Source organism: Nerophis ophidion, linkage group LG10 (genome assembly GCF_033978795.1).
Source record: "Nerophis ophidion isolate RoL-2023_Sa linkage group LG10, RoL_Noph_v1.0, whole genome shotgun sequence".
In the NCBI taxonomy this organism is placed as follows: domain Eukaryota; kingdom Metazoa; phylum Chordata; class Actinopteri; order Syngnathiformes; family Syngnathidae; genus Nerophis; species Nerophis ophidion.
Genome location: NC_084620.1, coordinates 39,820,880 through 39,838,674, shown reverse-complemented (window position 1 = coordinate 39,838,674; position 17,795 = coordinate 39,820,880). Strand labels below are relative to the sequence as shown.

At 42.9% G+C, this 17,795-nt stretch overlaps 1 protein-coding gene and 2 long non-coding RNA genes across 3 annotated transcripts in view; 2 read left to right on the top strand and 1 right to left on the bottom strand.

Moving 5' to 3' along the window:
• LOC133560797 (uncharacterized) overlaps positions 1–17,795 on the top strand; it is a 71,456-nt gene that overhangs the window by 6,415 nt on the left and 47,246 nt on the right. Inside the window, exon 2 of the long non-coding RNA XR_009808521.1 lies at positions 3,036–3,155. This is a non-coding gene — a long non-coding RNA (uncharacterized LOC133560797). The remainder of the gene's footprint in view (positions 1–3,035; positions 3,156–17,795) is intronic.
• Positions 2,911–17,795, bottom strand: part of prox3 (prospero homeobox 3) — a 28,689-nt gene continuing 13,804 nt past the window's right edge. Inside the window, exons 2-6 of the mRNA XM_061913727.1 lie at positions 13,244–14,757; positions 12,733–12,840; positions 3,389–3,501; positions 3,196–3,301; positions 2,911–3,121 (exon numbers count right to left, since the gene is read on the bottom strand). Coding sequence (XP_061769711.1) covers positions 2,948–3,121; positions 3,196–3,301; positions 3,389–3,501; positions 12,733–12,840; positions 13,244–14,755 — 2,013 coding nt within the window. The 5' untranslated portion in view covers positions 14,756–14,757 and the 3' untranslated portion in view covers positions 2,911–2,947. The remainder of the gene's footprint in view (positions 3,122–3,195; positions 3,302–3,388; positions 3,502–12,732; positions 12,841–13,243; positions 14,758–17,795) is intronic.
• LOC133559905 (uncharacterized) overlaps positions 16,117–17,795 on the top strand; it is a 3,856-nt gene continuing 2,177 nt past the window's right edge. Inside the window, exons 1-2 of the long non-coding RNA XR_009808324.1 lie at positions 16,117–16,556; positions 16,636–16,701. This is a non-coding gene — a long non-coding RNA (uncharacterized LOC133559905). The remainder of the gene's footprint in view (positions 16,557–16,635; positions 16,702–17,795) is intronic.

Genomic DNA, 17,795 nt, shown 5'->3' with positions numbered 1-17,795 from the left:
CGCTGGCCGAGTGTCTGAGACCCCTGTAATACACGCATGGTCGATGAAACTGCCAACAATTCATAGGTAAAAAACAATGTTAGTATATTAGTAGTCGTGTATTAGTCGTGTAGATGTGAGTTGTGCAAGAATATTGCATAGTTTGTTTTCTTTGATTAAAAAGGAAACAACTTTTTAATTTTATTAATATTTATATTGATGGATAGACCTGAAGTTGGCGTATAGCAGGCGTGTCAAACTAATTTTAGATCGGGGGCTACATGGAGAAAAATCTACTCCCAGGTGGGCCAAACTGGTAACATCACGGCACGATAACTTACAAAAAAAGACAACAACTTCGGATTGTTTTCTTTGTTTAAAAATAGAACAAGCACATTCTGAAATTGTACGAATCATAATTTTGTTGGGGTTTTTTTTTACACTTACATTTTGCGTTTAATACTATTCTATCTTTATTTGTCGTTTTTTTAGTTTTTCTGAATAAATTATGTGATAATAATTATCAGTCAACTCATTGGTGTTAATTTTCAATCTATCAAGATATAAAAAAAAAATCTAATTGCAGTATGTTTTTTATGTAGTTTGATCATTTTCCTCGACTGATGTACTAGCATCATGTGGTTTATTTTGTACATATGTTGCATCATCTACAAATATACAAATAATTGCCACTGCGACATCCAGTGGACACATTTAGAACAGCTGTTTCTTTCACTAAAAAAATTTCAGATTAATTTTTATACTTGGCAAACTCATCCCGCAGGCCAGATAAATCCTGTCTGATACGGCCCTGAGGTCGTACGTTTGACACCCCTGGCCTAGAGATTTAAGCATTGAAAATAATAAAAACAACAACTAATATTTACGACTTACTTCTAAGATTGTTAAACATCCAGTTTTATTTATGTCTGTATGAAACACACATTTGTGAAAGAATACACTGTACTGTGCATTTATCAAAAGAATGCATTGGGACAAAGCAAAAAAAATGGGTTACAAGCTAGTAAACATGCATTGATAACACCTCACAAATTAAATGTCACAGATGCTGCTGCAGAACAAATTGCTTAAAAGAAAGTAAATGTCATCAACAAGTTAATTCAACAATAGTTTGATTAATTTAAATGTATTATATCGCCCCTGTGAGCTGACTTTGATTACTGGTATACATTTTCAAAACCGACAATAAGATCCAAACAAGTTAAATATTCAACAAAACGGCAACTTACAGTGGCCATATTGTCCAAATACACAAACACCAAAGCAAAAACGCTGCAAAATAAAAAATGCTTCATTACCATAAATGGAACAAGAGCAAAAACAAATGCAAAAGAAAAATTCTGAAAAGGAACACAAACCCCACAATAAATAAAAATGCATTGGAGAAATAGTACAAGTCAAACAAAACATGAGCACAAAAAAGTTAACGGAAAGGAAATGTAATTTTTCTTTATGTCTTGCAAGTATAAAAAGGGTTCGCTTTATAATGCTTTAGAATATTACAGCCAAATGTTTAACAAAGACTAAGAAAATATTTTCTTTTCATTCGACCAACTTTCTTTAGGGACATCTCGTTCGTGTCCGTGGTAGCCCCAACTTCCTCGAAACTAGTTAACTTCCCTTTTGATGGTAAACTTGCAGCATTCCTTACATACACTTGTTTTTTTTTTTTGTTTTTTTTTTTTGGGGGGGGGGGGGTCTGTGTGTGTGTGTTTTTTTTGTGGCATTTGTTTTTCTTCCTGTAGCTTTTATGTCAGGAGTCCCCAAACTTTTGACTTGGGGGCCGCATTGGGTTAAAAAAAATTTGACCGGGGACCGGGCTGTGTATATATATGTGTGTATATATATATATATATATATTTTTTTTTTTTTCCATCGATGACATGACATCATCGCGCTCACGGCGCAGCAAGTGCGTGCTTTTTCAATATTGAAAAAGCGCGCATGATGTCATGTCATCAATGGAAAAAGGCCTTTTTAGACATTATGATTTGCCTGAGCGGGTAGGAGACACCGAGAGTAACAAGCGGTAGAAAATGGATTAGAAAAGACAGTTTTGAAATAATAATAATAATAAATAAATATATATATATATATATATATATATATATATCTTGATTGGATTATCCAGAGAATAGTGCTCGTTACCGTGGTAGAGCGCAATATGTAGGTGTGGGAAAAATCACAAGACTACTTCATCTCTACAGAACTGTTTCATGAGGGAACCCCTCATGAAACAGTTCTGTAGAGATGAAGTAGTTTTGTGATTTTTTTGATTTTTCCCACACCTATATATATATATATATATATATATATATATATATATATATATATATATATATATATATATATATATATATATATATATATATATATATATATATATATATATATATATATATATATATATATATATATATAATATACAGTATATATTTGTATTTATTTATTATTTTTTTAAATTATATATAAATATATATATTTTTTATTTAAATTATACATATGTATGTATGTGTGTGTATATATATATATATATATATATATATATATATATATATATACACAATTATTATTATTTTTTTTTTTTTTTTAAACTTGTTTTAACTTCCCCCGGGCCGTATTTTGGATGCTGGTGGGCTGTATCCGGGCCGCAGCTTGGGGACCCCTGTTTTATGTGATTGCAACATTTTTTATTTGCAATGTTTTATGGTGTGTGTGTGTGTTTGTGTGTGTGTGTGTGTGTTTTGGATCATTTCTACCTTTTGAAATATTTTGTGAAAGAATGCAAAAATGAAGATAAAATGAGTTCACACTAAACTCGAGAGTCTCCCAGACATTAATAAAGAAGATTAAAAAGACTAAGCATGTGCATGATCACATGTGTAAACAGCCTGTCTCATCGCCAATGCAGCATGTGTGCTAATAGGTTGTATTAACAATGGTCTGCTCAGCCAACTGGACAACCAGGTAATCTGAAGGCATCTGGCACGCCACTGTCAAGTTTACAGATAATTTTGTATATTCCTTTCTTCCAGCAGGGGTCGCTGTCTCTCCCGGTCCAAATGGCAGAGTAGAACTCCCTCAGGGCCACTTCGGAGACCTCAATAAACCTTTCTGGGACCTGAATGCAGCAAGACAAAGAACTCATCCAGAAGGTCCTGTATTCTGTGATGTGTGTCAATGCACGGGTCTTACCTGGTAGATGTTACTTTTATTGTAGTGCATGTTCAGTATTCGATACAGTTCTGTGTCCCGGCCCACTCGCAGCTGGCTCTCTCTGCCCAGGCAGGGGGCCCCATCCCTGGGTGGCACACAATGTATTGAATACACACTGTGCAAGGTTCTGAGTGTCTTTTCAATCAAATGTTGAGCAAGGATACAAACCAACCGTGCGAGGGCTTCTCGGACAGCCTGCCTTGCAAAACGCTCCATCTGGATGTAGAAGAACTCTCTGAAGTTGCTGAACCATTTAATCATCTGGGAGGTCACGCAGCGATTAAACTGGACGTACACAATCACAATTATAAATAGTATTGTCAATATCAACGCTTTAATGCATATTAATCCCATCATCATTATTAATCTGATCAAAAATGTCAACTCAAATAACCCATCAGCAGCACAGCAGGAGTCACAATCCCTTAAACGCATTTTGTCCAAGTGCTGCCAAATCTCACGCCTCACCACCCAATACAAACCAATCACAAGCAACGTACGGCAGGTCTTGGCTAGCCTTTTTTTGCGGAGAGGACGCTATCCATCCATCCATCCATCATCTTCCGCTTATCCGAGGTCGGGTCGCGGGGGCAACTGCCTAAGCAGGGAAACCCAGACTTCTCTCTCCCCAGCCACTTCGTCTAGCTCTTCCCGGGGGATCCCGAGGCGTTCCCAGGCCAGCCGGGAGACATAGTCTTCCCAACGTGTCCTGGGTCTTCCCCGTGGCCTCCTACCAGTTGGACGTGCCCTAAACACCTCCCTAGGGAGGCGTTCGGGTGGCATCCTGACCAGATGCCCGAACCACCTCATCTGGCTCCTCTCGATGTGGAGGAGCCGCTTGTACCCGTGATCTTATCCTTTCGGTCATGACCCAAAGCTCATGACCATAGGTGAGGACGGGAACGTAGATCGACCGGTAAATTGAGAGCTTTGCCTTCCGGCTCAGCTCCTTCTTCACCACAACGGATCAGGACAACGTCCGCATTACTGAAGACGCCGCACCGATCCGCCTGTCGATCTCACGATCCACTCTTCCCTCACTCGTGAACAAGACTCCTAGGTACTTGAACTCCTCCACTTGGGGCAGGGTCTCCTCCCCAACCCGGAGATGGCATTCCACCCTTTTCCGGGCGAGAACCATGGACTCGGACCTGGAGGTGCTGATTCTCATTCCGGTCGCTTCACACTCGGCTGCGAACCGATCCAGCGAGAGCTGAAGATCCCGGTCAGATGAAGCCATCAGGACCACATCATCTGCAAAAAGCAGAGACCTAATCCTGCGGTTACCAAACCGTAACCCCTCAACGCCTTGACTGCGCCTAGAAATTCTGTCCATAAAAGTTATGAACAGAATCGGTGACAAAGGACAGCCTTGGCGGAGTCCAACCCTCACTGGAAATGTGTTCGACTTACTGACGGCAATGCGGACCAAGCTCTGGCACTGATCGTACAGGGAGCGGACCGCCACAATGAGACAGTCCGATACCCCATACTCTCTGAGCACTCCCCACAGGACTTCCCGAGGGTCACGGTCGAATGCCTTCTCCAAGTCCACAAAGCACATGTAGACTGGTTGGGCAAACTCACATGCGCCCTCAAGAACCCTGCCGAGAGTATAGAGCTGGTCCACAGTTCCACGACCAGGACGAAAACCACACTGTTCCTCCTGAATCCGAGGTTCGACTATCCGGCGTAGCCTCCTCTCCAATACACCTGAATAAACCTTACCGGGAAGGCTGAGGAGTGTGATCCCACGATACTTGGAACACACCCTCCGGTCCCCCTTCTTAAAGAGAGGAACCACCACCCCGGTCTGCCAATCCAGAGGTACCGCCCCCGATGTCCACGCGATGCTGCAAAGTCTTGTCAACCAAGACAGCCCCACAGCATCCAGAGCCTTAAGGAACTCCGGGCGGATCTCGTCCACCCCTGGGGCCTTGCCACCGAGGAGCTTTTTAACTACCTCAGTGACCTCAGCCCCAGAAATAGGAGAGTCCACCACAGATTCCCCAGGCACTGCTTCCTCATAGGAAGACGTGTTGGTGGGATTGAGGAGGTCTTCGAAGTATTCCTTCCACCTATCCACAACATCTGCAGTTGAGGTCAGCAAAACACCATCCACACCATACACGGTGTGTATAGTGCACTGCTTCCCCTTCCTGAGGCGGCGGACGGTGGTCCAGAATCGCTTCGAAGCCGTCCGGAAGTCGTTTTCCATGGCTTCCCCGAACTCCCCCCATGTCCGAGTTTTTGCCTCCGCGACCGCTGACGCTGCACACCGCTTGGCCTGTCGGTACCTGTTCACTGCCTCCGGAGTCCTATGAGCCAAAAGGACCCGATAGGACTCCTTCTTCAGCTTGACGGCATCCCTCACCGCTGGTGTCCACCAAGGGGTTTTAGGATTGCCGCCCCGACAGGCACCAACTACCTTGCGGCCACACCTCCGATCTGCCGCCTCGACAATAGAGGTGCGGAACATGGTCCACTCGGACTCAATGTCCAGCACCTCCCTCGTGACATGTTCAAAGTTCTTCCGGAGGTGGGAATTGAAACTTTGTCTGACAGGAGACACTGCCAGACGTTCCCAGAAGACCCTCACAATGCGTTTGGGCCTGCCAGGTCTGTCCGGCATCCTCCCCCACCATCGTAGCCAACTCCCCACCAGGTGGTGATCGGTAGAAAGCTCCGCCCCTCTCTTCACCTGAGTGTCCAAGACATAAGGCCCCAAATCCGATGACACAACTACAAAGTCGATCATGGAACTGCGGCCTAGGGTGTCCTGGTGCCAAGTGCACATATGGACACCCTTATGTTTGAACATGGTGTTTGTTATGGACAAACTGTGACGAGCACAAAAGTCCAATAACAAAACACCACTCGGGTTCAGATCCGGGCGGCCGTTCTTCCCAATCACGCCTCTCCAGGTTTCACTGTCGTTGCCAACGTGAGCGTTGAAGTCTCCCAGGAGGAAAAAGGAATCACCCGGGGGAGCACTTTCCAGTACTCCCTCGAGTGTTCCCAAAAAGGGTGGGTACTCTGAACTGCTGCTTGGTGCGTAAGCACAAACGACAGTCAGGACCCGTCCCCTCACCCGAAGGTGGAGGGAGGCTACCCTTTCGTCCACCGGGTTGAACTCCAACGTACAGGCTTTGAGTCGGGGAGAAACAAGAATTGCCACCCCAGCCCGTCGCCTCTCACTGCCAGCAACGCCAGAGTGGAAGAGGGTCCAATCTCTCTCGAGAGAGAAGTGGTTCCAGAGCCCTTGCTGTGCGTCGAAGTGAGTCCGGCTATATCCAGCCGGAATTTCTCGACTTCGCGCACTAGCTCAGGCTCTTTCCCCCCCAGTGACGTGACGTTCCACGTCCCAAGAGCTAGCTTCTGTAGCTGAGGATCGGACCGCCAAGTGCCCTGCCTTCGGCTTCCGCCCAGCTCACATTGCACCCGACCTCTATGGCCCCTGCTATGGGTGGTGAGCCCATTGGAGGGGTGACCCACGTTGCCTCTTCGGGCTGTGCCCGGCCGGGCCCCATGGGAACAGGCCCGGCCACCAGGCGCTCGCCATCGTGCCCCACCTCCGGGCCTGTCTCCAGAGGGGGGCCCCGGTGACCCGCGTCCGGGCGAGGGAAATCTGGGTCCATGCTTTTTCTTCTTCATAAAGGTCTTCGAGCTGCTCTTTGTCTGATCCCTCACCTAGAACCTCTCCTCTCTGAGCTGCAACCTTATCGTGGTAGATAAGGTTCTACCACGATCCTAGGAGCTATGTTGTCCGGGGGCATAAAGCCCTCTGGTAGGGTCTCCCAAGGCAAACACTTCGGCTTTAACCATAGGAAATTTGAGTACAAAAAAAAAAATGACGTAACAGTCCACAGACTCTGCAAGAAAGGGTTTTTTTTTTCACTGAAACACTTTAGGGCAGAGGTTCTCAACCTTTTTTCAGTGATGAACCCCCGTCAACATTTTTTTTTAATTCAAGTACCCCTTTATTAGAGCAAAGCATTTCTGGTTGAAAAAAAGCGACAAAGAAGTAAAATACAGCACTATGTCATCAGTTCCTGATTTAGGAAATTGTATAACAGTGCAAAATATTGCTCATTTGTAGTGGTCTTTCTTGAAATATTTGGAAAAAAAAGATAAAAATAACTAAAAACTTGTTGGAAAATAAACAAGTAATTTAATTAATTAATTAAATTAATTACAATTAATTTAATTAATTAATTAATTTAATTAGGGACGGCGTGGCGCAGTGGGGAGAGTGGCCGTGCGCAACCCGAGGGTCACTGGTTCAAATCCCACCTAGAACCAACCTCGTCACGTCCGTTGTGTCCTGAGCAAGACACTTCACCCTTGCTCCTGATGGGTGCTGGTTGGCGCCTTGCATGGCAGCTCCCTCCATCAGTGTGTGAATATGTGTGTGAATGGGTAAATGTGGAAGTAGTGTCAAAGCGCTTTGAGTACCTTGAAGGTAGAAAAGCGCTATACAAGTACAACCCATTTATTATTTATTTATTTAATTTGATTATAAATAAAGATTTCAACACATCAACTTAAAGTGCCCTCTTTGGGGATTGTAATAGAGATCCATCTGGATTCATGAACTTAATTCTAAACATTTCTTCACAAAAAATGAAATCTTTAACATCAATATTTATGGAACATGTCCACAAAAAAATCTAGCTGTCAACACTGAATATTGCATTGTTGCATTTCTTTTCACAGTTTATAAACTTACATTCATATTTTGTTGAAGTATTATTCAATAAATATATATATATATATAAAGGATTTTTGAATTGTTGCTATTTTTAGAATATATTAAAAAAATCTCACATAACCAAGTACCCCCAGGGGTACGCGTACCTCCATTTGAGAACCACTGCTTTAGGGGACCTATTATGTAAAACCAACTTTTCTTACCTACTGGTACCTGTTTTTGTGTATTTGGGATCTGCATAAGTCCTACAAATTTCATAAAACAATCTTGCCTTCTTTCACACTTCCTACAAATGAGCCGTTTGGAATTTGAAGAACTTTGCGCGAGTCCGCCATTGTAGTCCAACATCGTAGTCAATAAGCTACTTCTTTTTCTCAACCTTCTTTTTGTGGGGCAGACTGGCTCATAAACGCACATGAAACCTCTGCTGTTGCCATTTCTAAAAAAAAAAAAGAAAAGTAGCGTACAATTCTGACTTATATCTGTTAGTAAACTCGTTATGGAAGCATTAAAAACTACAACATGGCTGACGTAGAGAAGACGCAGTTGAAGTAAAGCCACGTAAATAAGACCACCCACAAAACGATCTGTAAAACATCTATGCAACATTTTGACCACTATTACTTGTTATGTAGACCACAAAGAAATGTTTTAAATCCAATCCAATCCAATCCACTTTATTTATATAGCACATTTAAACAACAATAACGTTTCCAAAGTGCTGCACAGCCATGTTAAAAACAATATTATGCTCCACCAATGACTGAATAAAACAAAAAATGGATAAAAATAAAACCAATAAAAACAATATAAAAACAAATATGATTAAAAACTATTTTAAAGGGTAAAATCAATTAAAACAGTAAAATAAAAATCAAAGTGTATAAAAAACACAGAGGACAACAGAGGACAGAGGACCACACAACTCACGTAGTGTTAAAAGCCAAAGAATAAAAGTGGGTCTTAAGACGAGACTTAAAACACTCCACTGTGGAAGCAGTTTGAACATGGAGGGGCAGAGTGTTCCAGAGCTTAGGGCCGACCACAGAGAAGGTCTTAAGTCTGGTCTTGGGCACCACGAGCTGGAGCTGGCTCTCGGACCTCAGAGCGCGCGCAGGGATGTAAATTTGGATGAGGTCCGAGATATATTGAGATGCCAGTCCATGTAAAGATTTAAAAACAAACAGCAATGTTTTAAATTCAATTTTAAAATGAACAGGGAGCCAGTGCAAACTCTGAAGAATTGGGGTTACCGGTATATGCTGGTGTTTCCTGGCCCCTGTTAAAAGTCGTGCTGCCGCGTTCTGGACGAACTGCAACCGGGAGAGAGCTTTTTGGCTAATGCCAGCATAAAGTGCATTGCAGTAGTCCAGGCGACTTGAAATAAAAGCATGCACGACTTGTTCAAAGAGGTTAAAAGATAAAAACGGTTTAACCTTTACTAAAAGACGAAGGTGATAAAAACACGATTTTAAAACGCCATTGACTTGTTTGTCTAGTTTAAAATCGCTGTCTAAATGTAGAAATTAACATAAAATGACCTTTAGAAACAGCACAATAATGACACATAAGCAGTAAGAGGTCCACATTTAGTTGATTGTTTGTTCATATAACGAAAAATAGACAGTATTGTGTTAACATGATGTTAAATATGTTGAACCCATTAAGAGTCAGGGGCCTCATGTATTAAGAGTGCGTACGCAGAAAAAACTTGCGTACGCCATTTTTCACAGGTAAGTTGGGATGTTTTTTAGTCGGGTGTCTTAATACACAAGGCCCATGAATCGCTAAGGTTTGCATGCATTAAAATACGAGCAAACTTCATAGCATGCGCAAAGCTCACTACTAAGAGTGTGCGCAAGGGATTGCGTTTCTTAAATGATGCAAAAAAAGAAACGCAAACACTTTAGAGCAGAGGTGTCAAACTCATTTTTATTGAGGGCCGCTTTTTAAAAAATGTTTTACATTATGCATGCGGGTAATAACCTGTGATTCATCTTGATTCATCGAAATGCATATGCATTTTATTATTAGATTTTTGTATGTATAACTCGCTTTAAAATCATAAATAAAGGTGACAAGCAGATATTTAACTATTTGTTTTATATCACAAAAATAGTTGTGCAATACAGTATATGATAATATAATTCGCATAATCAGATAATATTAAAGTTTAAAACATGCATTTTTTTCTGTTTGACACCTGTGCTTTAGAGTGTCGTTCTTAATGAATATGCAGAATATACGCTGATTATTAGAACCCCCACAATATAATCATTTAGCGTTCGCAAAGTGGTTGATCAAGACTAAAACCGTTCTGCGGCCGCTGTTGTGCATCTACATTTCGCACGTTTAAAATGTGTGCACGCAAACGGCGGCAGGAGGACGATCGCGCTGCAAAAGCGGACAATTAAGAGAGATAATATTCCGGCATGTTTGAAGTGTCATTAAAAAAATGTCAGCAATGACATTTTATAATTTTTTAACTGCTGGATGACTAAAGGGGCTGATGAAAAAGCTTCAATAAATTTATTTTGGTGTCTGCTGGCGTTTTGGAAAACGTTATCTTGTTTACATATAGCAAATATATTATTGTTATATATTTAACATAAAAATGCAGTAGCATAGTAGGCCTAAGTATTCATTAAAATAAGGCAGTGGTTTTATTTATTTAAGTATGTTGATTGTTTTGGCCACTGTAACATGGCAATCACTGCACGAATATAATCAACAATGATACTTATAATATAATCAACAATGATATTCACCGACTTCTTTGGGGGACCACCGGTGCCACAGTTTGAGAATCAGTGCTCTAAAACGGGTTATAAATATTATATTTGTGTGCTGCATGTCAGCACCATGACCAAACGCCACAGATTTAATGCCATAAATGTGGAGGGAAATGAGTGTCTTTATAGTGACAGCCAGTGCACATGCAAATCTAATTTTGAATGGGGTGTCTTTGCTCTTGCAAAATGAACCATAATTGTTATTGGCTACGTTCACACGGCATGGTTTGGATGTTCAAGTCGGATTGTTTTTGTCAAATCCGGATCTTTTTAGGTGTCATTTACAATACAAAAAGAAAGTATCTTCAAATGTGAATGCAATCTGAACCGCAAGCCGACATGACGTCATGAAGCCGCACGCACTGCAGTGTTTACGTAAGTAAAATTATAGTCTATTCAGTCCTAGTCAGTCTCCGTACTGGCACATTTGTGGAAATTTCAAGGATTTTTTCCAATTAAAGTCAAACATTTTTTAACCAAATTATGGCGCTTAGAAGATTTAGAAGGAGGAGGACAAGTATTTTTGGTTGAATAGGATCATTTGATTCGATGTTTGTTTGAAGAGCTTGTAGGTGAACAGTCGTTACTTTCACCTGTTTTCTGCTCTGCAATCGACCATTTATTTTGTAACCGTCTATTTTGGGGAATAATTATTGACGCTTATCGCTTTTTGACGAGGTTCTGCGTGGATGATTACAACCTGAGAGCAGGAGCGTTCACATTAACGATTGTATATACTGTATTTTTGGAATAAAAGGCGCATTTAAAATATTTTTTTCCCTCAAAACTCAACAGTGAGGCTAACAACCCAGTGCGCCTAATGTAAGGAAAAAGTTTGGTTGAGCTTACCCACCTCGAAGCTATTTTATTTGGTACATTATTAGGCTGCACTATGATGGCAACATGACAAGTAAGTAACACCAACATTTTATATGTCCCGTTGAAATTATAGAACATTACAAACGGTGCTCAAAAATCTAATAACATTTTTTAGTACGACTTTGGTAAGCTATGAAGCCGAACCGCTTGATGGATTGTACTGTGCTTCAACATACGAGTATTATTGTGGTGTGTGTGTATTAGGTAAGACATATTATCCGGCGTTTTGTTTCGCAGTATTATGCAAAAGCCACTTCTCTTACATTCTGTTACCAGCTGATCTGTAATTGGGATCTGCATGAATCTTGAAAAATGGCGCACGTCTGCCTTTGTACACCGACGCCGTAGTCTATAAGCTTCTTCGTTTTCTCTGTGTTCTTGTTATGTGGCCTTCATCCTCCACTGTTGCCATTTCTAATATAAAGTAGTGTAAAGTTCTTACTTATATCCGTCAGTAAACTCACCATGAAAGCGCTAAAACATACCGGTGTAGTGAGTTCACATTATTCACCCAAGGAACTTTAGTTATGACATAGTTCCGGTCGGACGTTTATTCAAGGGACACATTTCCGGCGTTGTTGTTTCCGGCTGAGGAGATGCTGCTCTGTTATTGATTGAAGTAAAGTCTGAATGTCATTAAAACAGTTATCTCCATCTTATGACTCTTCTTCCACTTCCGTCCTTGCACGCTACACCGCTACAACAAAGATGACGGGGAGAAGACGCTGCCTAAGGTGAGCCACGTAAAAAAGACCGCCCACAAAACGGCACATCCGGAAGGGACTGTCAAAAAGAAGCTTTAAGATGATCCGTAAAACATAATCTATGCGACATTTTGACCAAAGAACCACCATTACATGTATTGTAGACCACAAGGAAGTGTTTTACATTTAGAAAAATATTATAATATTGGGTCGGGATATGAACAATTCAAAATTGCACTGTTCACACGGACATGAAAAAATGTGACACAGGTCGCAATGGGGGAAAAAATCGGAATTGACCTGTAGTATCAGTAGGTCTTAGATTAAAATGTATGATGTGGAATTTTGACTCATCAAAATTAATCAACAATTCATCAGATTTTTGTTTTTGTTTTTAGATCACTAATGATAATATATCTTGACCACAAACCTTGACATCCGGGAAGTACGTCTTGAGTGTGTTGGAGCTGGGATAGCGAGCGTAGAAGAACATGAGTTTGGCTTTCTTCAGGTGGCAAGGAGACAAGCCCTCCTGGGTGTTTGCAAAAGACCGGTTAAGGAGATACAATGGCTGATTCATTAGGTACTCCTGCACATGGAGTCTACCGTAATCTGTTCAATTAAGTCTCCTATAGTCGTCGGCTAACTGCAGCTGTGGCTGTAGGCAACCCCACTTTCGTATTTTTAATAGCTCCCCTAAGATGACAACTGCTGCAGGAAATATTTTCCTAACAAAAATGTTGAGGTGTGTTCAAAACTGTCTGCTCCTAAACGTCGTTACAACAGTTGGTTATATTCCACATTCTCATGCACTCCAAATATTTTTTAAAGCTAGGAACTTCTTAGATATATCGAGTTTTTTCCAGCGACAGCCCGCTTTTAGTTAGCATTTACATGCTCGTTTGAAACATTCAGCCTTTCCAAAGCTGGCAAAAGGATATTCCTCCAGCAGCCAAGTAAAGATCTCCTCCGTCCATCCCTCCACCTCCCCGGACCCCCCGCTCCCGCTCCCTGCCGCCGCGTACGAGGCCGGGGCCCAGGTGACCCAGCATGGGCAGCGGGGGGAAGGAGGGATGCGAGTGGAACTCCAAGAAGGGGTCAGAGTTGAGGAAGTCCTTGCGGGACGCCGGAAAATGGGGCATCTGTGGGTGGTGGAGGGAGCGGGAGAAGAGCTGCTGCATGGAGTAATGGATGAGTGGGAGGGGCAAAGGGGGAGGAGGAGGTGGGAAGGAGGAGGAAGACGAGGACGGGTCCTTGGATTGGGACGCTGGGTGCAAGAGAGGATGGGAGAGAAGCGGGGGGCGAGGCAAGGAGGGGTGATGCAGGGAGAGGTTTGCCTGGTTGGACAAAGGTGGGCCAGGAAGTGGGCGGGCGTTGTGGAAGCCAGGTGACTTTTGAGTGACCAACGGCAACGCCACATCTGTCTGCTCGCTGCTCGGCGGAGGCAAGGTTCTCGTTCTCTGTTTCTCTCTTTCGTCATCCTTCCTCCCCCCAGGCCTCTCCTCCTGACCTCCGACCTCATCCTCCACTCTGGCTAAGAGTCCCAGCCACACCCCCTTGTCCCCTGGCCCGCCCTCCGCCTCTCCCGACGGGAGGTAGGAGATGGCGGCCGGAGGGGAGGAAGGCCTGGAATCGGACGTTTCGGTGTAAAGGCGCAGGACGCGGTCAATGACCCTTGCCACCGCGCTGCCCAGCTGCAGCTTCAAAGCCTGGGCGAACCTCTGCCCCCCGTCGTCATCCTCGTCTTCCATGTCTCCGTCCCAGTCCAGCCAGACCCCCACCCCCTCCATCACTCCGCCACTTCCTGTCTCCGCCTTTGCTTTGTTTTTCTGCTTCTCTTCTCTCAGCCTGTCGAAGTTAGAAAAAGGAGACGTGGAGAGAAGTGTGAGCCCTCCTGCGCCATCGTCCTCCTCTTCATCAAACATTCTCTCCTCCTCCTCCATGTTCTTTTCCCCAAAGGCCATCAGCACTTTCTCCTGCAGGGCCTGGAGTCTCTCCCTCGCCTCTTCCAGCTGCTCCTTTAGCTCCTCCTTCCTTCTTTTCCTCAGCTCCCTGCCTCCTTCACCTCGCCTCGCCTCCCCTTCCTCTGTTCTACCATCGAGCTTCATCCTCTTCACCCTCGCCAGGTCTTGACTCCACTCAGTGGTGGGTCGTTTTTTAACCTGGTCATCATTTGCCACCAAATCCTGGTCTTCATCTGGCTTTCTCTTGTCCGCCCTGAGTAAAGCCGGTGGCGGGTTTAGTGCGTGGTGAGGACCCCCGGTCCTTCTCGGAGCTCCATGAGGTTGGATGAGGTGCTGCTGGATGAATGGGAAACTGGGTGGTCTGAAGGCAGTCAGCGGTGGCCGACCTCCACCTGGAAAACCACCAAGCAGGTCTGAGGAGCGTAGTGGGGGGGCAAGCTGATGGAGCGGCCCAGCAGAGTCGTCGAAGAGGTCTGAGGGGGAGTCCATAACTGAAGGAGGAAGAGTAAATATATCATGAATGTTCAGAGTTGGATTATCTATGGAGCACATGAGAAAGTGTAAAGGAGCACACACTTTATGAAAAAGGGCGATGGATTTGTCAAAGGTGCGCGCCTTAGACGATGTGACTAAAGACGTCTCAGATGCCCCTTTTATCAGAAGCCCACCCTACGTCATATCCTAAAGACATCCACGACTTGTAAATTGAGCCGAACTATGATGGACGACTCTAATTGATGTCATATTTCAAGGGTAGTTTAATCCACTCTTTTGTAAAGGGAAGCTGCACTTTGTTTTACAATTTTCCCATCATTTACAACCTTCATTTGAGACAAGCACTCTTTAACCTGTGTTCTAAATCCTGATAAACTTGTGAGGACTGGTGGGCATTGTGATGCCGGGTTCGATTCACTCGAGGATGCGTTGACGTGAACACAACAAAGGTAGGATCTTAAAATATTTATTTAACAAAAAGCGAGCTCTGAACAGAAATACTGGAGCTAATAAAAAGGCAAACCAAAAACGCTAGTATGAAAACTAGGAAGTAAAAATAGACAAACTTAAATAGCACGTTGGCACAAAAGAGAAAACAAATCATCAGTATGTAAACTGGACCAAACAAGTGGCTTAGCGTGAGAAGCTTGCGAGAATAGAAATACTTGTGAGAAAGCAAATGATCAAAATTCAGACGTACAGTGGCGTGAAAGCAAACTATGAACCCAAACCGAATGAACAGAGAAGACTGGCTTAAATAGGTGGGTGTTAATTAGTAGCAGGTGTGCGGGGCGAGACTAGCAGGTGACAAATGGTGACAAAGCAAACAGGAAATAAGGAGTCGGAGAAATATACAAAATGGAAAAATAAATAGTGTAGATCTGAGCAGCAGATCGCAACAAAACTGCCATTAAGAGGTGCCCAACAACACAGGTAATGGAGGCTAACCTACTTCACCTATAAAGCGCTCCAAAAAACATCCGGAAACCTCCATCAATGTTTACATGCTGTCCATATATAAATATAGTAACAGGCCCATTTATAACATGTACAAAACCCACAACCAGGGAAGTTGGCACGTTGTGTAAATCGTAACTAAAAACAGATTACAATGATTTGCAAATCAATATGTTTATACATATGTATCTGTATATGTTTGTGTATGTATATATTATGTGTATATGTGTATGTATATATATATATATATATATATATATATATATATATATGTTTGTATGTATGTATGTGTGTGTGTGTGTGTGTATATATATATATATATATATATAATATCAGTGACGGGCAGTCAGGTGAGGCGGGGCCTCACGTGCCATCATGGAAAGAAAAAAATATAATTAAATTGTTATATGTATCCAGTGACCATACTGTAAAGTTATTTTCCATTTAACTTCACCAGTTTTAGATTATTTTTATTCAAAATCGCTGAATTTTCACATTTGCCGTTCAAATACTGAGAAGAGACTTGCAGTGAGTCACAGCCAGCTGAGCCTCACCATTGATTGCGCAATGACTCGGCTAACTGCTGGCAGTTGTGCAGTGAGACCGTATTGCTATATGAATTATATTATACATTTCCATAGTTTAGTTAGCTGAGGTATATAATGTACAGTGAAAATTGTCAACAACTGTATGTGTGTAACGTATTTCTTGTGCTGGGCAATCATAAAAGGGCTGTGAAGACGCACTGTGTGAAGCTTGCCTCCTGGTGGTAGAGGGCGCTAGTGATCCCAGAGATCATTCTTGCCTACTCGGCTAGGCCTGTGGACATCTGAAGCCGGTATGTTTTAAAGTTGTCGTTTGCCTGCATATCGTAAAAACAACTGTCCAACATTTTACAACTAATTGTAAACTCATAGGTGCCGACCATCAGGGGTGAGTTGCGACGAAAGAGTGTGTCGATGTTGAGATATTAAGCCGAGTTGGTAAGTGAACTTGTTTGCTAATAGTAGCGACTAGCCGTACCCATGTATTTTCTATGGGAAGTTAGCATCGGGTTTTAATCCTGTTTCCTCCAATGTTTCTGATCCAATTGAATTTATATTTATGTCGAGTCTTTATTTTGGGTAATTAAATATGGTGACTGAGTATTGTGGCGTTTTAAGGCCATCTGCATTTTTTATGCTACAGTAAAGACAATGAATGAACACTGCCGCTGGAGCGCGGTTACACCTGTCATAGTGACCACACTGTGTTACACCCCTCATAGTGACAACACTGTGTTACACCTGTCATAGTGACAACACTGTGTTACACCCGTCATAGTGACAACACTGTGTTACACCCGTCATAGTGACAACACTGTGTTATACCCCTCATAGTGACAACACTGTGTTACACCTGTCATAGTGACAACACTGTGTTACACCTGTCATAGTGACAACACTGTGTTACACCCGTCATAGTGACAACACTGTGTTACACCCGTCATAGTGACAACACTGTGTTATACCCGTCATAGTGACAACACTGTGTTACACCCCTCATAGTGACAATACTGTGTTACACCTGTCATAGTGACAACACTGTGTTACACCCGTCATAGTGACAACACTGTGTTATACCCGTCATAGTGACAACACTGTGTTAGACCTGTCATAGTGACAACACTGTGTTAGACCTGTCATAGTGACAACACTGTGTTACACCTGTCATAGTGACAACACTGTGTTACACCTGTCATAGTGACAACACTGTGTTACACCCGTCATAGTGACAACACTGTGTTACACCCGTCATAGTGACAACACTGTGTTACACCCGTCATAGTGACAACACTGTGTTACACCCGTCATAGTGACAACACTGTGTTACACCCGTCATAGTGACAACACTGTGTTACACCCGTCATAGTGACAACACTGTGTTACACCCGTCATAGTGACAACACTGTGTTATACCCGTCATAGTGACAACACTGTGTTACACCTGTCATAGTGACAACACTGTGTTAGACCTGTCATAGTGACAACACTGTGTTACACCTGTCATAGTGACAACACTGTGTTACACCTGCCAT